The sequence below is a fragment of the Scyliorhinus torazame genome, chromosome 5 (genome assembly GCF_047496885.1).
Source record: "Scyliorhinus torazame isolate Kashiwa2021f chromosome 5, sScyTor2.1, whole genome shotgun sequence".
In the NCBI taxonomy this organism is placed as follows: Eukaryota; Metazoa; Chordata; class Chondrichthyes; order Carcharhiniformes; family Scyliorhinidae; genus Scyliorhinus; species Scyliorhinus torazame.
In genome coordinates, this window is record NC_092711.1 from 271,848,399 (window position 1) to 271,866,724 (window position 18,326).

General features: G+C 46.4%; 1 protein-coding gene across 1 annotated transcript in view; it reads right to left on the bottom strand.

Annotated features, from left to right (window-relative positions):
* Window positions 1-1,880: 1,880 nt before the first annotated feature.
* Window positions 1,881-18,326, bottom strand: part of LOC140421131 (V-set and immunoglobulin domain-containing protein 1-like) — a 79,889-nt gene continuing 63,443 nt past the window's right edge. The window contains exons 4-7 of the mRNA XM_072505558.1: window positions 16,569-16,724; window positions 16,297-16,416; window positions 14,790-14,928; window positions 1,881-6,280 (exon numbers count right to left, since the gene is read on the bottom strand). Of these exons, the coding sequence (XP_072361659.1) occupies window positions 6,037-6,280; window positions 14,790-14,928; window positions 16,297-16,416; window positions 16,569-16,724 (659 nt within the window). The 3' untranslated portion in view covers window positions 1,881-6,036. The remainder of the gene's footprint in view (window positions 6,281-14,789; window positions 14,929-16,296; window positions 16,417-16,568; window positions 16,725-18,326) is intronic.

Consider the following 18,326-nt stretch of genomic DNA (forward strand, 5'->3'; position numbering starts at 1 on the left):
ACTGTTTTCCGAGTATGATCATGCTACTCCTGTGTGTATGCATGTGTCATATATAAAGATATAGGGGGAAATTCATTCATGAGGCAGTGCTGTGCGAATAATGCCAATTCCCCAGGAGCTGATAACACTGTCGGACGCTGCCTTTGAGGCCCCCAGGTGTTTCCTCATTGATATCATTGCCGAGCATCGCCATGGACCTGGGTTCGATCCCGGCCTCGGGTCACCATCCATGTGGAGTTTGCACATTCTATCCGTGTCTGCTTGGGTCTCACTCCCACAACCCAAAAGATGTACAGGATAGGTGGATTGGCCACGCTAAATTGTCCCTTAATTGGGGAAAAAATCGTATTGGGTGCTTTCAATTTTTAAAAAAATTAGTATTAAAAAAATCATTCCGGAGCCTTGCACTGGCTGCAGAGGTACAGTCTGTCTCCTCAGGGAATCAACACCATCTGCTTACCGCTGCTTAAAGCGGCCTTTATAAACAATTTTTTCCCCATGGAATCAGTGCAGTACTTAAGAAGGTTCATAAAACTTGCAAAGGCACACAACTAATTTAATAGGTTACCTATTGTAATTATTTTAAAGTATATTTATAGAGATTTTACATTTAATTGAATTACACAACAAAGTTACGAAATAATACACCCCCATAACTAGGAAGAAGAAAACAATGGTTTAATTTACATGAGCACAGAGTGGAACAGGAGAATACCATCACAATTGACTTGATTCATTCGTTAGACTTGATTAGATATTCATATAGCCCCACCAGAGACCGAGGGATAGACAGGGTAAAGTCATAAAAATATGACAAAACGGTGCACCCGCTCCCACTCCCCACAGGCCCACAATCACCATGAAAAATCATTTAGGCCCCCCCGCGCCATGGTCGGGTGTACACCAACATACATCCCCCTCAACTCCAACTGCGCCAAAGGCACCGTCGACCCATCGCAGCCTCTTCTCTTTGCATATCAGACCCATCTGCTATCATGTAGAAGCCAAGAGGTCCGTCAAAAACAAAAGAAAATTCATGAAAACCCCAGTCCTAAGGGGAGTTACATACATGCCACATCATGAAACTAAACCCCATTCAGCCCTACGCAGAACCAAAATTATTCCAGACAAATGTAAAGAGAGGACCAGGAGAGACACGTTTGGATTACTATCAAACCAACAGCGTCTCCCAGAGAGACAACCTCCTCAACAAGGGGAGGAGGAAAAGCCAACAAGAAAACGGGATCCAATTTCCCGTCCCGCATTTTGAACCCAGCCATGAAGAGAGAGAAACCGAAGTAAAGAGAAATTAAGATTAAAAATAAACTCAATCTTAAGGGAGAGTCAGAAGGAACACAGTCCCTCTCAGGATAAAGAAATCTGCTCAGGCCATCGCAGAATAAAGACTTGGGCCGGGATTCTCCGAGCCTCCGCGGCCGGAAGTGCAGGGCCCCATATCGGCAACCGGAGCTGCGCGAAGCTTTCCAGCACCCTTCAGGTAAGAGAATCGCTGGGCCAAGGGGTCCGTTGACGCCGGCGTGAAACGCTCTGATGTTTACGCCGGCGTCAACACTTAGCCGTCATTTCAGAGAATCCCAGCCATGGGATTCTTTGTTTGGGAGACTATGTTCTCCCACCGGAGCTGAATTGCACATGATTTCGCTCCCACTGGGAGCGCAGATCAGGAAATGATTCCCAGTCCTTCGCCATGCAAATTTATGTATGGCGAGGATTGTGAGGGATTCTCTAGGGAATCCTGCTATTGGGCCGCCATTTTGAGCGGGCGGCCCAACAATGAGGTCCCGAGACTGGCTACCCCCCACCCCCCCCCCACAATTCAGCCCCAACCCCCCAACATCGCAACTCAGCCCCACCCCCCCCGCATCGCAACTACCTACCTACACACTTAAGTGATTTTGAAGCGGTCAGATGGAAATTGACAGCACTTAACTCTGTTTGAATTGATTAATGTTTATAAACATCATGGTTAGAGCACATCTGAGTTACTGAACTGTGAAGGAAGATGAATGGAGCAAAGCTGGCAGCTGTGTGTTTGTGTATATATTGCAGCAGTAAATCACAGCCAGTAAAGGAAATTAATGAATGACTTGCATCTCAGGGAACGGTGGAAGGGGGGGTTTAAACACTGCTTTTCTCTTTCCTGGAATCGACAGGTGGTGCTTCCTATGTCTGAGCCAGCAGGACTATTGCCCAGGTAAGTGTTACAACAGTGATTTTTTTTTACTGCCTCTGCCTGGGCTACTCAAGCTGTCAGACAGGGGGCTCATTTCTGGGGGGCTTTTTGACAGGTGTCTCCTTATTTAGGTGCTCTCTGGAGGTGGGGTCTCTTTATTTAGGGTATCTCTGTATTTAGGGAGTCTGTGAGGGTTTCTTTATTGAGGGAGTCTCTGGGGGTGTCTCCTTATTTAGGGGATCTCATTATTTAAGGGGTCTCCTTATTTAGAGCCTCTCTGGGGGTTTCTTTATTTAGGGGTCTCGGGGGTTCTGGTGGGGGTGGAATGGGCAGGTCTTGCATTGTGGGGTGGGGGGGGGAAGAGGTGGGGGGGGGGTGGCCCTCGGATGGACTTTGGGGAAACTCCCTTAAGATGTCACCCTCTTAGCCCACCGTGAGGTCCACCACGTAAGGGCCACGCTTGTCCATACCTGTAGTAACGCTCGCCCACATGATTCCCAGCCCAGAGCACCAGAGAATCACGTGGGTCCGGGGAATGGTGCCCGCAGGCACGAATCTCAATCCTGCCACCAGGGGGGTGCTGGAGCATCGGAAATGGATCGGTACTTGGAGCTGATCCCATTTTCTCCCCGTCGCTGGATTCTCTGCCTCACCAGGAACTCTGCTACCAGTGGCGCGAGGTGGAAAATATCACCCACGGATTCTTAAATTCGATAACTTAAAAAGAAACAAAATAAATAATTAATGCCAAAAAGAAAAAGAAACCCGATATGGATTACCGCTTACTGGGGGGCTACCATCAATCTAAGCGAGGACTGAACTAACCTTACCAACACAACCACCTACCTCGTTTTCCTGCCCCAGCCCTACTCAGCATCCTCAATAACCAAAAGGGGTAAAACTGCACAAATCACATCCTCATAACTGACTCAGTATGATTCTGCTGGATCAGGATAATCAATGATATAGGCCATCACCTTTCGGCAGGCAAAAAGACAAAAACAAATAATCAACAACATGGTCAATGGGGAGAAACGTCCAGGATTACAGAAGAACCACAGGGCAATTTGAAGGATAAAGACACCTTCCATGTTGCACGAGAAGATAAAGGATTAGGCAGCATCAACAAGCATTCTTCAGGATCTCTCAAGGATTCCAAGGGCCGAATCACCATCACTTCCACCATGCCGTCTCTCCGACACCCAGGCGTTTCATAGCCTTGTTCCCGGCCGGGGTGAGTGACGCAACGGGCTCAGCCATCTTCAACTTCTCACGATGAGCATCGAAAACAGGACCAGTGTTCGGTGGGTCAAACCAACCCTGGACCTCAAAGATAGGATACGTTGTGTACCATCAAATCTGATGGACCCAGTCTCCAGATCATAGCAGCCAATTTTCAAATTCAACCGGGAACTCACCTCTCGTCCAGGGACCAAGCTCAGGGGCAACACCCCCCCCCCCCCTCTCCCGAAGCAGACAGGACGAACTTCACAACATGCAACACGAAGGCAGGCTCTCACCAGGGAAAGTGTTCTTTCAAGTGTAAGAACCTTCTTCTGCGTCTCCACTGCTTTCATATAAGCACCCAGCAATTCCTCAAAGCGAGCTTTAACGATCAGCACTGCGAAGCCGAGATTCTCAGCCAAGACAACATTTTCGACGCAACCATCATTCAGATGCACACAGCACCACCAAGGCGAGAGCCCGCTCAGCTGCAATTGTTCCACTGCAAGCTGGGCCCCAACTCAGCTGTCAGAAATCTTAACACCAACATCTGGGATTTCACTTTACAGTGCGCAAATGTGGACTCCAGAGGTTGCTGTCAGTGTTAGTGGAATAATGACAGTGAACACGCACAGTTTCACCATCAATACTACAGCAAAGTTTGAACCATAGATCCCCATAGGCTGCCAGGAAATATTCCAGCACATTTATCCATCACACAATTCATATTTCTATGTAACCATGGTCTGCTGCTCTCTGCAGAAAATATTCCCCTCTCCAGCAATTGTTATGATACCGAGAGTATTTGATCGCCTCAGTAGAACATCCAGAGAATAAAGGTTCTGTTACTTTAGAAAAATTAAATTGGCCACAATATTATAAAATCAATTCTTCTGTCCTTTTCATATTTATGTAAAAATTTAAAAAATACCGGGCACTGAAACAAAAAACCGATAATACCAGTTTTAAAAAAAATTGATTTACAAGATGGGATGTCACTGGCTGGGCATTTACTGCCCATCACTAACTGCCCTCCATTTCAGAGGGCACTTGAGAGTCAACCACATTGACTCTGTTAAGAAGCACCTTGTGCTTTGAATTTGATTAATTTGGCTTTAAAAGGAGCAGGAATAGCAGAATCCATAGGATTGCCGTGTTTTTAGCTTGCGTGTAGCTACTTGGAGAGATCTGTCAATCAAATAGAAAATGTTTCTAAAATGATGGTGAGTATAAAATGATGCAAGTTATGAAAAAATAAATTGACTAATGAAGGATTTGGCTTTACAAAAATACAACCGTAAAGATTTCAGCCGAGAAAAGGCAATTCAGCCATCATAGCTGTGGCAGTGGGAGGTCGACACTGAAGCTGTCCTAATTCCTTTTCTTTAAAAGTTTAATTCTCTTGAAAATGACTTGCCTATAATAACATTAATTCCACATTCAGGAACCAACTTCTGCTTTCGAATAAACAAACTTTCAATTAAGGGAATTATGGGGGAAAAGTGCCACTTGTATATTCACAATTTACCCAAGGAGCACATATCTTAAAAACCCAACTCATGGTTTCCCATTCGTTGACAATGATTGACGGAAAATGGCAAGCTGGCCATGCAGAATTTTCAATGTACCTTTTTGTCTTGCACTAGGAATTGTGGAATTTGTAGCTGCATCAGAAATTGGTTCTTCAATAATCCATTCCTCACTGATGTTTACTTTATATATACATAATACAATACAGTACAAGCCACTTAAAAGACAACATATCAATTGGAATATTGATCAATTAGAATCATTCACAAATACAAGGTGATGTGAATCTTTGGGCTCAAATTTGAGTCTCGACCATATTGACAGGATAACATTATCTGCCCATGCTGGATGTAAGCGTCCTATGTGAAATGAGCTTGGACACTTTCAACAAAGGCCTTGGTTGTTAGGTTTCCCTCCAGCTCTCCAAAAGACACTTGGGTATTGTTCTGTGATCAGCGGCTGCCTTGATTTGACTCCAAGGGATTTTAGCCAAGTCTAATTCTCTTCTTACTTCACATCCAAATTTGGATCTCCGGACAATGATTAGGAGCAAGAATTTGGATGAACTTTTCCTCTTTTTAGTTGAGAAATGCCATGGCTGATTGATGCACCACCTCCACTGACATAATGCGTTAGTCAAATGTAAAATCCTAATTACTATTGGGCATTGGGCTGGAAAAGTCAAGTGACAGACTAAACATAGTAGTCAGCAGATACCTGGTGCATGCATTTCAAAAGGATTTTTGGGTGGGTATGTTTTGCAAGTGCAAAGAAACTTGTTTTACTGATTAGGGAAGGTTTATAATAGTTGAATAAATAAAAGGTGTTTTAAGACTTTACACACAATAAGCTATACCTGGGGTTGATTTACACAATGTTAATTTTTACTTTAATGGTGAATTTAGTTATTGAGCCTGGATATAGTACTTGTAATTGCAGTAAAAACGGAAGATTCGTTCTTTCTCGCAGAATCATTGCCAATAATAGGCTTGTATTGTAATAGAATATGTTGGTGTGTTAAAAGACATCATGGTTTATGTGTATTACTTCAGATTCTCAAATAGTACACTCTTTTGGTAGAAAGCAAACTAAGTGGCCTGTGAACCTTCTCCCTCAATTTCTTCTTTTGCTGCGTTTTCATTGCCAGAGGGGGCAGCATTTTTGCTCAACAGCGGAGTTTCAGTTGGTGGTCTGTGCACCTCAGTTGTCTCCATGCTGCTCGGGCCTACCTCTGGCAACTTAGCATCATTTGGTTCTGTTGAGGCTGCTGCAGCATCATCTGTGGGGACAGTCACGTATGTAGTAGATGTTTTGCTGGCTTCTTGTTTGACCCTTAGAGAAATAATGAACAATTATGATATTCTTTATGGCCATGTGATTGAGAATTCAAATTGACAATCACCTTTTTCTTCCCCTCTGATTTTCTTAATTTAAATCCCAGTTAATGGTATTAATTGTTTTTGCAGCACAGTCCCATTGGCAATAACGATTCCCTGGTTCTCAAGTAGTCCATTACCTTCAGTTATAAGCATACACAGACAGGCAGGCTACAGGAGCATGGTGGTGTTGGGCAATGTTACAGAGGTGGAAGTAGATTGTCTTACTGATTTTTAAATTCATTTACAGGATGAAGGCATCGCTGAAGACCAGCATTTATAACCCATCTCTAATTGACCTTGAGAAGGCGGTGGTGAGCTGCCTTCTTGAACTGCCGCAGTCCATGTGACGGAGATGCACGCAGGATGCAATTAGTGAGGGAGTTCCTTCATTGAAGGATATATATCCAAGTCAGGATGGTGAGTGGCTTGGAGAGGAACTTGCAGGTGGTGGTTCTCTCTCCTCAGACAGACACTGTTCCCCTGAATATGCAGTCAACTTGAGAAAAATTATGACATCACATCAACGTAGCAAATAATCTGTTTCAGCCTGAAACAGTTGCTGGCTGAGGGGATGAGTCGATGGTTAGGGAATAAATGTTGTTGTGGGGACGGAAGACAGTGGCTTCAGCCTTTCCTATATTTAGTTGGATGAAATTACTGCTTACCAAGTACTGGATGTCAGACACGCTTTCTGACAATTTAGAGACAGTGAGTGAAGGGCTTGAGAATGGTGGTCAGTCATGAGGTAGAACTGGGTATTGGCTAAGTGCTTGTGAAATTTGATATTGTGGTTTCAGAAAACGTTGCTGAGAGGCAGCATTTAACTAATAACTTAGGAGGGGGCCAAGGTGAACACCAAAGGTAATGGCGCAAGAGAGGGAAGCGAAACCATTGCAGGTTTTTTCTGGTACAGAGATATTTAGGTAGCTAAGAATGGAACCAGGCGGCTTCCGGGTGCGGCAATGACCAGCTGAGTCGCACGTTTCGGCATCTCCCATTGGAACGGACTTTTGGGCTCTTGATAGGAGCCCCAACGGCAATTTAAACGGCCAAAATCACTGTGCGGTAAACTAGAAGGGAATCCCCCCGGACACATATGGAAAAAGGAGAGGATAGCGGCCGGATTGCAGAAGATCCTCTGGAACAGCGGCAAGGAAGGGAAGCTCGAAGCAAGGTGGCGTCGGAAGGTGGCCGTTTGTTATGGGGCCCGGAGCAACAAGAGTTCCTGCGGCGCTGTGTGGAAGAGCTGAAGAAGGGGTTGAAGAAGGAGGTGTTGGCCCCGATATTACAGGCGATTGAAGGGCTAAAGGAGGAGCAGAGGACCCAGGAGCTGGAGCTTCGGGTCGTGAAGGCAAAGACTGCTGAAAACGAAGATGAAATACAGGGCCTGGTGGTGAAGACAGAGACGCACGAGACACAGCACAAAAGGTGTGTGGAGAGGTTGGAAGCACTGGAGAATAATTCGAGGAGGAAGAATTTAAGAGTCCTGGGTCTTCCCGAAGGCGCAGAGGGGGCGGACGTCGGGGCATATGTGAGCACGATGCTTCACTCGCTAATGGGTTCGGAGGCCCCGACGGGCCCTATGAAGGTGGAGGGAGCCTATCGAGTTCTGGCACGAAGACCAAAGGCTGGAGAAATACCTCGAGCTATAGTGGTGAGGTTTCTCCGCTACAACGACAGAGAGACGGTCCTCAGATGGGCGAAGAAAACTCGGAGCTGTAGGTGGGAGAACGCGGTGATCCGCGTATACCAGGATTGGAGTGCGGAGGTGGCGAGAAGGAGGGCAAGTTTCAATCGGGCTAAGGCGGTGCTTCACAAAAAGAAGGTTCAATTTGGAATGTTGCAACCGGCGAGACTGTGGGTCACACACCAAGGGAAGCACCACTACTTTGAGACGGTAGAAGAGGCGTGGACATTCATTGTGGACGAGAAGCTGGAATAGTCTGGCGAGAGAAAGAGCTTCTGGGATAAAGTGGTGGGGTGATTATGTGGGGCGAGGAAGGGGAAGGGGGGGGGATGATTTTTCAATTTGTTAATTCTTCGATCCTGTAACTTTTCTCTCTTCCCCTCATTGGGGGGGGGGGGGGGGAGTATGAGGAACTGTGGGCGCCGGTGGGGAGGAAAGGGGAAGGAGAAGGGAAATGCGCCATTAGGGGCGGGGCCGAGTGGGAAATGCGGGCTTTGCTCCCGCGCTATGGTAATTGTGGCGGGAACAGGGACGCAGGAAGGAGGGGGCCTCGCACAGTGGGGGGCCGAGGGCAAAGGAGGAAGCCGAGGTCAGCCAGAGTTCGCTGACTTCTGGGAGCAACATGGGGGGTGCAACTACGCTAGAGGGGGATCTAGCGGGGGGGGGGGGAAAGAGTTAACTGGGCTGCTGCTGCTAAGGAGAAGGGGGAGCTGTTATGGGACGGGGTGGTCGAGACGGGGGGGCACCGTCGGTGGGATATACAGGTACGTGGGAACCGGGTGAGGAGCTGGTTTAAAACAGGGGATGGCTAGTTGACAAGGGGGAGGGGTAAAGAGCCCCCCAACCCGGCTGATCACGTGGAACGTGAGAGGGCTGAACGGGCCGATTAAAAGGGCACGGGTACTCGCACACCTAAAGAAATTAAAGGCAGATGTGGTTATGTTGCAGGAGACGCACCTGAAACTGATAGACCAGGTCAGACTACGTAAAGGATGGGTGGGGCAGGTGTTCCATTCGGGTTTAGATGCGAAGAATAGGGGGGTGGCTATCTTAGTGGGGAAACGGGTACTGTTTGAGGCAAAGACCATTGTGGCGGATAGTGGGGGTAGATACGTGATGGTGAGTGGCAGATTACAAGGGGAAGCAGTGGTTCTGGTGAACGTATACGCCCCGAACTGGGATGATGCAAACTTTATGAGGCGTATGTTGGGGCGTATCCCGGACCTGGAGGCGGGAAAGTTGGTAATGGGGGGAGACTGCAACACAGTGCTTGATCCATGGCTGGACCGGTCGAGGTCCAGGACCGGGAGGAGGCTGGCAGCGGCCAGGGTGCTCGAGGACTTCATGGAGCAGATGGGAGGAGTAGACCCCTGGCGATTTATTAGGCCTAGGAGTAAGGAGTTCTCATTTTTCTCCCATGTTCACAAGGTATATTCACGGATAGACTTTTTTCTCTTGGGAAGGGCACTGATTCCGAAGGTGAAAGGGACGGAGTATACGGCCATCGCCATTTCGGACCACGCTCCACATTGGGTAGACCTGGAGGTAGGAGAGGAAAAAGAACAGCACCCACTCTGGAGAATGGATATGGGCTTATTGGCGGATGAGGGAGTATGTCTAAGGGTGAGGGGGTGTATTGAAAGGTATTTGGAGCTTAATGACAACGGAGAGGTTCAGGTGGGAGTGGTCTGGGAGGCGTTGAAGGCGGTGGTCAGAGGGGAACTGATATCCATAAGGGCACATAAAGGGAAGCAAGAGGGTAAAGAAAGGGAGCGATTGTTGAGAGAACTTCTGAGGGTGGACAGGCAATATGCAGAGGCACCGGAGGAGGGACTGTACAGGGAAAGACAAAGGTTACATGTGGAATTTGACCTGCTGACCACGGGTAAGGCAGAGGCACAGTGGAGGAGGGCACAGGGTGTACAGTATGAGTATGGAGAGAAGGCGAGTCGGCTACTGGCCCACCAATTGAGGAAGAGGGGAGCGGCGAGGGTGATAGGTGGGGTGAGAGATGAGGAGGGAGAGATGGAACGGGGAGCGGAGAGAGTGAACGGGGTGTTCAAGACATTCTATGAGAGGTTATATAAGGCTCAGCCCCCGGAAGGGAAGGAGGGAATGATGTGTTTCCTGGATCAGCTGGAATTCCCGAAGGTGGAGGAGCAGGAGAGGGCGGGACTGGGAGCACAGATTGAGATGGAGGAGGTGGTAAAGGGGATTGGGAGCATGCAGGCAGGGAAGGCTCCGGGACCGGATGGGTTCCCGGTGGAATTTTATAGGAAATATATGGACCTACTGGCCCCGCTTTTGACGAGAACCTTTAATGAGGCCAGGGAAAGGGGAAAGTTGCCCCCGACTATGTCGGAGGTGACGATATTGTTACTTTTGAAAAAGGAAAAAGACCCGCTGCAGTGTGGGTCCTACAGGCCCATTTCCCTTTTGAACATAGATGCTAAGCTCCTGGCCAAGGTGATGGCGACGAGGATAGAGGATTGTGTCCCGGGGGTGGTCCACGAGGATCAAACTGGGTTCGTTAAGGGGAGACAGCTGAACACGAACATACGGAGGCTGCTAGGGGTGATGATGATGCCCCCACCAGAGGGGGAGGCGGAGATAGTGGTGGCGATGGACGCCGAGAAAGCATTCGACAGAGTGGAGTGGGACTACCTGTGGGAAGTGTTGAGGAGATTTGGTTTTGGAGAAGGGCTTATTGGATGGGTACAGCTGCTATATAGGGCCCCGGTGGCAAGTGTGATCACGAACAGGCAGAGGTCTGACTACTTCCGTCTTTATAGAGGGACGAGGCAGGGGTGTCCCCTGTCTCCGTTACTGTTTGCATTGGCAATTGAGCCCCTGGCCATAGCACTGAGGGGCTCCAGGAAGTGGAGGGGAGTACTCAGGCGAGGAGAAGAACACCGGGTATCATTGTATGCAGATGATTTATTGCTGTATGTTGCGGACCCAGTGGAGGGGATGCCTGAGATAATGCAGACACTCAGGGAGTTTGGGGAATTCTCGGGGTACAAATTGAATATGGGGAAGTGTGAGTTGTTTGTGGTGCATCCGGGGGAGCAGAGCAGGGGAATAGATGATTTACCGCTGAGGAAGGTAACAAGAGATTTCCGGTACTTAGGGATTCAGATAGCCAGGAGTTGGGGAACCTTACATAGGCTTAATCTAACACGATTGGTGGAACAGATGGAGGAGGACTTTAAGAGATGGGACATGGTGCCCCTGTCACTGGTGGGTAGGGTGCAGGCGGTCAAAATGGTAGTCCTCCCGAGATTCCTTTTTGTGTTTCAGTGCCTCCCGGTGATGGTCACGAAGGCTTTTTTCAAGAAAATCGAGAAAAGTGTCATGAGTTTTGTGTGGGCTGGGAAGACCCCAAGAGTGAGGAGGGGGTTTTTGCAGCGTAGCAGGGATAGGGGGGGACTGGCACTACCGAGCTTAAGTGAGTACTATTGGGCCGCCAATATCTCAATGGTGTGTAAGTGGATGGGAGAGGGGGAGGGAGCGGCGTGGAAGAGATTGGAGATGGCGTCCTGCAAAGGAACCAGCCTACAAGCACTGGCGACGCCGCCGTTGCTGTTCTCCCCGAAGAAATACACCACAAGTCCAGTGGTGGTGGCAACACTGAAAATTTGGGGGCAGTGGAGACGGCATAGGGGAAGGACGGGAGCCTCGGGGCGGTCCCCGATAAGAAATAATCATAGGTTTGTCCCGGGGAGAATAGATGGGGGATTTAGAGCATGGCAGAGAGCTGGGATTGTGCAACTGAGGGATCTGTTCTTAGACGGGACGTTTGCGAGTCTGGGAGCGCTGACGGAAAAATATGGGTTGCCCCAAGGAAATGTATTTCGGTACATGCAACTGAGGGCTTTTGCGAGGCAACAGGTGAGGGGATTCCCGCAGCTCCCGACGCAGGAGATCCAGGATAGAGTGATTTCAGGGACATGGGTGGGGGATGGTAGGGTGTCGGATATATACAGGGAAATGAGAGACGAGGGGGAGATCATGGTGGATGAGCTGAAGGGAAAATGGGAAGAAGAGCTGGGGGAAGAGATTGAAGAGGGGCTGTGGGCAGATGCCCTACGTAGGGTAAACTCTTCGTCCTCGTGCGCCAGGCTCAGCCTGATACAATTCAAGGTTTTGCACAGGGCGCATATGACCGGAGCAAGGCTCAGTAAATTTTTCGGGGTAGAGGATAGGTGTGGGAGATGCTCGAGAAGCCCAGCAAACCACACCCACATGTTTTGGTCATGCCCGGCACTGCAGGGGTTCTGGGTGGGGGTGGCGAATGTGCTTCCGAAGGTGGTGGGGGTCCGGGTTGAGCCAGGCTGGGGGTTGGCTATATTTGGGGTTGCAGAAGAGCCGGGAGTGCAGGAGGCGAGAGAGGCTGATGTTTTGGCCTTTGCGTCCCTAGTAGCCCGGCGAAGGATATTGCTTATGTGGAAGGAAGCCAAACCCCCGGGCGTGGAGACCTGGATAAACGACATGGCAGGGTTTATAAAACTAGAACGGATAAAGTTTGCACTAAGGGGTTCGGCTCAAGGGTTCACCAGGCGGTGGCAACCGTTCATTAATTACCTCGCAGAACGATAAAGGAAATGGGAAGGTAACAGCAGCAACCCAGGGGGGAGCTGGGGGGGGGGGGGGCTCGGGTGGGTCCTCAGGGGTGTTTTTGAGAGAGTTATTATTTCTGTTATGGCAGTTGCCATTTAGTTTATATATTATTTATTTATTTGTTAAAAACGGTCACTGTTATTTATATTGTTTTATTGTTGTAAAAAGGGAAAAACCTTTGTACTGTTTTGTTTGGCCGAAAAATTTGAATAAAATTTTTTTTTAAAAAAAAGAATGGAACCAGGCGAATGCAAACCTACCCAGCTGGAGGAGAATAGTGTGATCATTATTCATAGATGTCAAGAAGGACAAGGAGGGATAGCTTGCCTCAGTCACAGAAATGTAGGATGTCATCTGTGACTTTGATAAGAGCCGCTTTGGTACTGAGGAGGGGACGAAACCTGATTGAAGGTATTCAATCATGGAGTTCTCGGAAATATAGCATGGATTTGGGAGGTGGCAGCACGTTCAAGGACTAGAGAGAAATACAATATTGGGTATGGTATGGAAGCTTGCAGAGAGAGTGGGCTCGAGGGTTTAGTGTTTGAGGAGAGAGGTGATGATGGCATATTCGAACGGGGGTGGAACAGTACCTGAGGAGAGAGAACCATTGATAGTATCAGCTAAAATGGGCGTCAGAAAGGGAATTCGGATAGTCAACAGGTTCATGAACATAGCGTTGAGAGAACAGAAGGTGGATCTCATGGAGAATATGAGCTCAGAAAAAGCATGAGTAGAGAAACAAAAGAAAGATATAAATTCAAGGTTAGACCAGGGGGAAGCTTCGAGGAAATTTGCCTGGCAGGGCTAGAGGAAGGGTGAGAGTGGCAGAGGCAGCTGAGAGCAGTGACAAAGAAATCCATAAACTCTTCACGCTGATTGGAACTCAAGAAGGTTGCAACAATTGACGGTTGTCTGGGTGAGATCAACTAACTAGGTACAGATGGGAACCATTTGTGGGATTTTTGTAGACACTCAAAATTTCAGCTGATGGGTGTCCCAGGAAAGAGTGATCCTAGGAGGAGAGAGAGTCTAATGCTCTCCTCTGTGTCTATTGTTAAGATGTGAAAATAGAAAGCAAAAATCCTGGGGATAGATTTTTATATGGAGGCATACTTCCCAACCTGCCCCTCCCATGGGAAAAGGCAGTATTGAGTCCACTAACTCAGATTCCAGCTGTCCCACTGCACTAATATGCTGTGAGCAGCCCAGATTGATATAGAGTGGGATTTCTGCCCCCTTCTGGGAGGAAATGATGCCTTAGAGAGTTACAGTTAATCTAATTGGCCGGAAGCTCTTGTAGTCCCAGTGATGCTAGGATGGAGTGGTAGCCACTGCTGAGACTACAGCCAAACCCTGGAGGATGTAGAGTCATGGAGCCTGGACTCCGAGATCAGTCCAATACTTTGGACAAGACTGGCTCGAGAACGCAGTGAGGTAGGGTAAAGGGGGTGGGAAGTCTAGTTTTAAAGGCAAAGGGGGAAGGTTAAAATTGGGATATCTAATGCAGCATGGTGGCGCAGTGGTTAGCATTGCTGCCTCACGGTGCCGAGGTCCCAGGTTCGATCTCGGTTCTAGGTCACTGTCTGTATGGAATTTGCACATTCCCCCCGTGTTTGCGTGGGTTTCGCCCCCACAGCCCAAAGATGTGCAGGGTAGGTGGATTGGCCACGCTAAATTGCCCCTTAATTGGAAAAAATGAATTGGGTACTCTAAAATTCTTTTTTTTTTTTTTAATTGGATTATCTTGGAAGGGGGTGCCTCATATGGGCACAACATATTTCCCACAAAGGAGGTCCTCCTTTGCAACCCAACAATGAAATCTGCCAGGCTGCCCGCCCACGTTGCTTCCACCTTTCCCTGCCACATGCAAAATATTGGTGAGACTGAATGAGTTCCTTGAGTGACAATTAGTTGATCACTAAAGGGCCTCAATATGTCCAAAGACAAGCACTTGACAGCTTTCCCGCCCACCATAATGTGGGCGATAAGTCGGGGGGTGGGTGGAAAGGTGGCTAGAAGGCTACTCATTTTACTTTACAAGCACCACCCCCCACCTTTAAATACGGCAATGGGGTGGGCGGGAGGGGGCATACAATCCAGTTCATGAAGTCTGAAACATTAAGAGTGACACAGAACTGAAGGTAGCACTCACTGCAATTCAGTATCTTTTTCCACATTTTTCTTTGCATTTTTCTTTGCCTTCCTTGCAACTACCCAGACAATAGCTCCAATGACCATTGCTGCAAGAACTGCCCCAATAATGGCTCCTATAATATGATCGCTCTCAGCATCTAGAGCAAAAAGAAGAAAATGGGGTAAAATACAATCAGTAAATAACTTGATCCATCCAATCATTCAGTCCAATGATAGAGTGCTAATGCAACCTTACTAAACAACTGCTCTTTGTTGAGCTTTAGGGATCATCTCTGGTATATTGCTTTAAAATTGTACATTTAATTTAGGAAGCACAACAAGTAAGAAACTGGGATGTTGTGGAAGATTAAGTAAAATCCAATACGACCATATTGTGTCATTTCAAGTCAGATTAATTGTGATTGTAAATGCAAGACTTCTCATTAATGCCATTGTCAGTAGAACCTTTTAACCCAAAACATAATAAAAATATGTAATAAATAACCAACTGAATAATTTCCATTCATGTCTCCATGCCTAGTTTTGATGAGTTACCATTGGATTTGTGGAGTGAATTTGATATAATTTTGGCTTGAAGCTTTAACAATGTATAATCACATAGTGTATAACACCTATGCATAACCTAGAAAATGAGCAAACACTGCTAAACAGAGGGCAGCACAATGGCACAGTGGTTAGCACCGCTGCCTTATGGTGCCGAGGTCCCAGGTTTAATCCCAGCTCCGAGTCACCGTCAGTGTGGAGTTTGCACATTCTCCCCGTGTCTCCGTGGCTCTCAACCCCACAACCCAAAAGATGTGCGGGACAGGTGAATTGGCCACGCTAAATTTCACCTTAATTGGAAAAAAATAATTGCGTACTCTAAATTAGTAAATTGGGAGTACAAGGACATGCACTCCCAGAAGACATCACATTGATATGTTAAAATGGTACTTGTTAATTATTAAGCACCCTTGTGCTTCACAAATGCTAGATTTTTAATCAATGCGAGTTAGATTTTCAACAGGCCATCGCCTTCCCAATGGCTATCTCAATTGTCGCTCTCCTACCAATAATACCCCCCAATAGCTGCAGAATAGCTAATGTATGCATGAAATAAAGTATGAAAAATCCCTGTGTCTGCGTGGGTTTCATCCGGGTGCACCGGTTTCCTCCCGCAATACAAAGGTGTGCAGGTTAGGTAGATTGACCATGCTAAATTGCCCCTTAGTGTCCAAAGATGTATGGGTTCTCTTCTTCAATGTCGGGATTCTATGAATAGTACAGCAACTTTTGCACCTATGGATTATGACTCTGGTTTGCATGTCATTCTCTCAAGTCCTGATCAAAAGGTTGACAGCAAATTACTATCGTAAGTTTGCTCTCAGATGTCTTGCTTTTACTAATCTCCATCTCATGTACCGTTCATTGAAAGCAGTTTCCAATCTATTTACAAAGGTCATCATAACTTACTTCGCCATTCCCTCCAAAGGCCGAAGTTAACAAGATTGCTATAGGAAACTTACAGAGCGTTGACAGATCGAATGTGCATGACTGGTTTCCCAAAGAATTGGATGCTGTGCATTGGTAAACACCATATTCATGTTCCGAGATGTTTGAAATAGTCAACAGCCCAGACCTTCGACCTGAAAGTTAAACAAATCAAATTATCTTGGAACTGGTGAGGAAAATAGGAAGATTTATTATTGGGACAAATAGAGGGGAAAATTGGAAGAGATAAAATTTAGCTTGGCTACTGGTTTTTGGATATTTAGAATAACTTGGTTTTCATTCTTACCAGAATGGCCGAAGATATTTTCAGGGACATGGTTTACAATTTCCACCCAGTGATAAGTTGGAACTGGTACACCTTGATCGGAATGACAAGATAAGATTGCCGAATTTGTCTTCACAGGATGTGGTGCAATACCACATGTTGGCTTTGAGGGTGCAACTGTAACAAAAATTAAATTACTTTAACTGAAATTCATTTAAAACAAGATTACTGAAACAAAATGATCGAACATTTCACATTATCCAAATTGTGAAATCGTACTACAGAATCTTTTGAGTCAACTTGTGAGGGATTAAAAGGAAAAAAATATCTCTTTAGTAATTTGTATGCATAAATTATAGGTAATTATTAATTAACAATATTCTACAGCATTTAAAAAAATATTTCTTGTTTCCTGATGTTATTTGCCAGAACAAGGAGTAGTTGAACTCCTCACCAACAGCTGAACCTAGAAATTAGCTGCCTTTTGTTAGGAGAATGGATTTTGTATAGTCCATTATAGACCAATTGCTTTAAATTGTCTTTTGCTTTCTGGTGTCAAATTGCATCGAGCAGCATAGTGGTTCTGTGACTGGACTATTAATCTAGAGCAAATGCAAATTTAAATCCCACCATGGCAGCTTGAGAATTGAATTTAGTTTTAATGAATCTGGAAATAAATAGGTGAAAATAAATAGCTGGTACCAATAAAAGTAATCATGGATCTGTTTGACTGCTATAAATCCTAACTCATTCACTGGTGTCTTTCAAGGTAACGAAATCCGTATCCCATCTGAAAATGGGGGGCAATGCAGTGATGAGCTTCCAGATCTCTGCTAACGTTGTCCTGAATTCTGCTGTCGGGAGCTACTCCGAATTAGCCTGGCTTTTGAGCTTTCCCACACTCCACCCTCTTCCCCATCCCATTTTTTGGAATCTCTGCTGAACGACAAAGCTGCTGAGTTGAAGTACAGTCTACAGAATGGTGAGGTGAGGAGTTGTGCATCATTAAAGCTAAGGCCTTCCTTTTGCCATCAGATACTTGAATTCAGTGTAGAGGGATCCATTCACAAGTCGTTAACATAGGTTTGGAATGGACTATGATCACATGAAATCCACGTACTGGCTAGTAACCCATAGAACACTTTTAACAATCAGCCTATGTATACATACAAAACCAACAGGTTTTGGTTGACACTAAGCTTCATAGTTTATTCAGGTGTTACTGTTCATACTAAATGGAAAATATTGGACACCAGGAAATGTGTGCAAAACTGCAAATTGATCAAGCAATTCAGATGGCTTCCGTTTTGCAAGATCAAAACTTGTAAGTGTTCTCTGAATCCTGAAATGAGATGATGAGAGATTATTCCAGGTTTCCATTCTTGTAAAATTTAAACCATAAACCTTTTTAAGGTTTTGTTTTGGGTGGGATGGGGTTTGTTCTTTCACACTAGCGATGCATCTTACATGCTAATTTTCAGCCTGGAAGACTATTGATTTTTATGTATTATTGGATCATCAACAGTCGACTATGTGGAAATTATGCGGCCAATATTACACTATTACATCATGTTACAGTTGGCAAAATAATTTTGGGAGTTCACCTTTCTGGCATCCTGACTCCCCCAGCTCAGCAGTCAGCAGCAACGCTGGGGAGGAGGTTGGCGATTGGGAAAATTTAATTTAATAGTCCAGTTATGATCTTTTTGATATCCCACATAAATAAATATGCAGCAGACAATAGGCGTGATCTTCCCACCCGGTTGCACCCAGCATCGA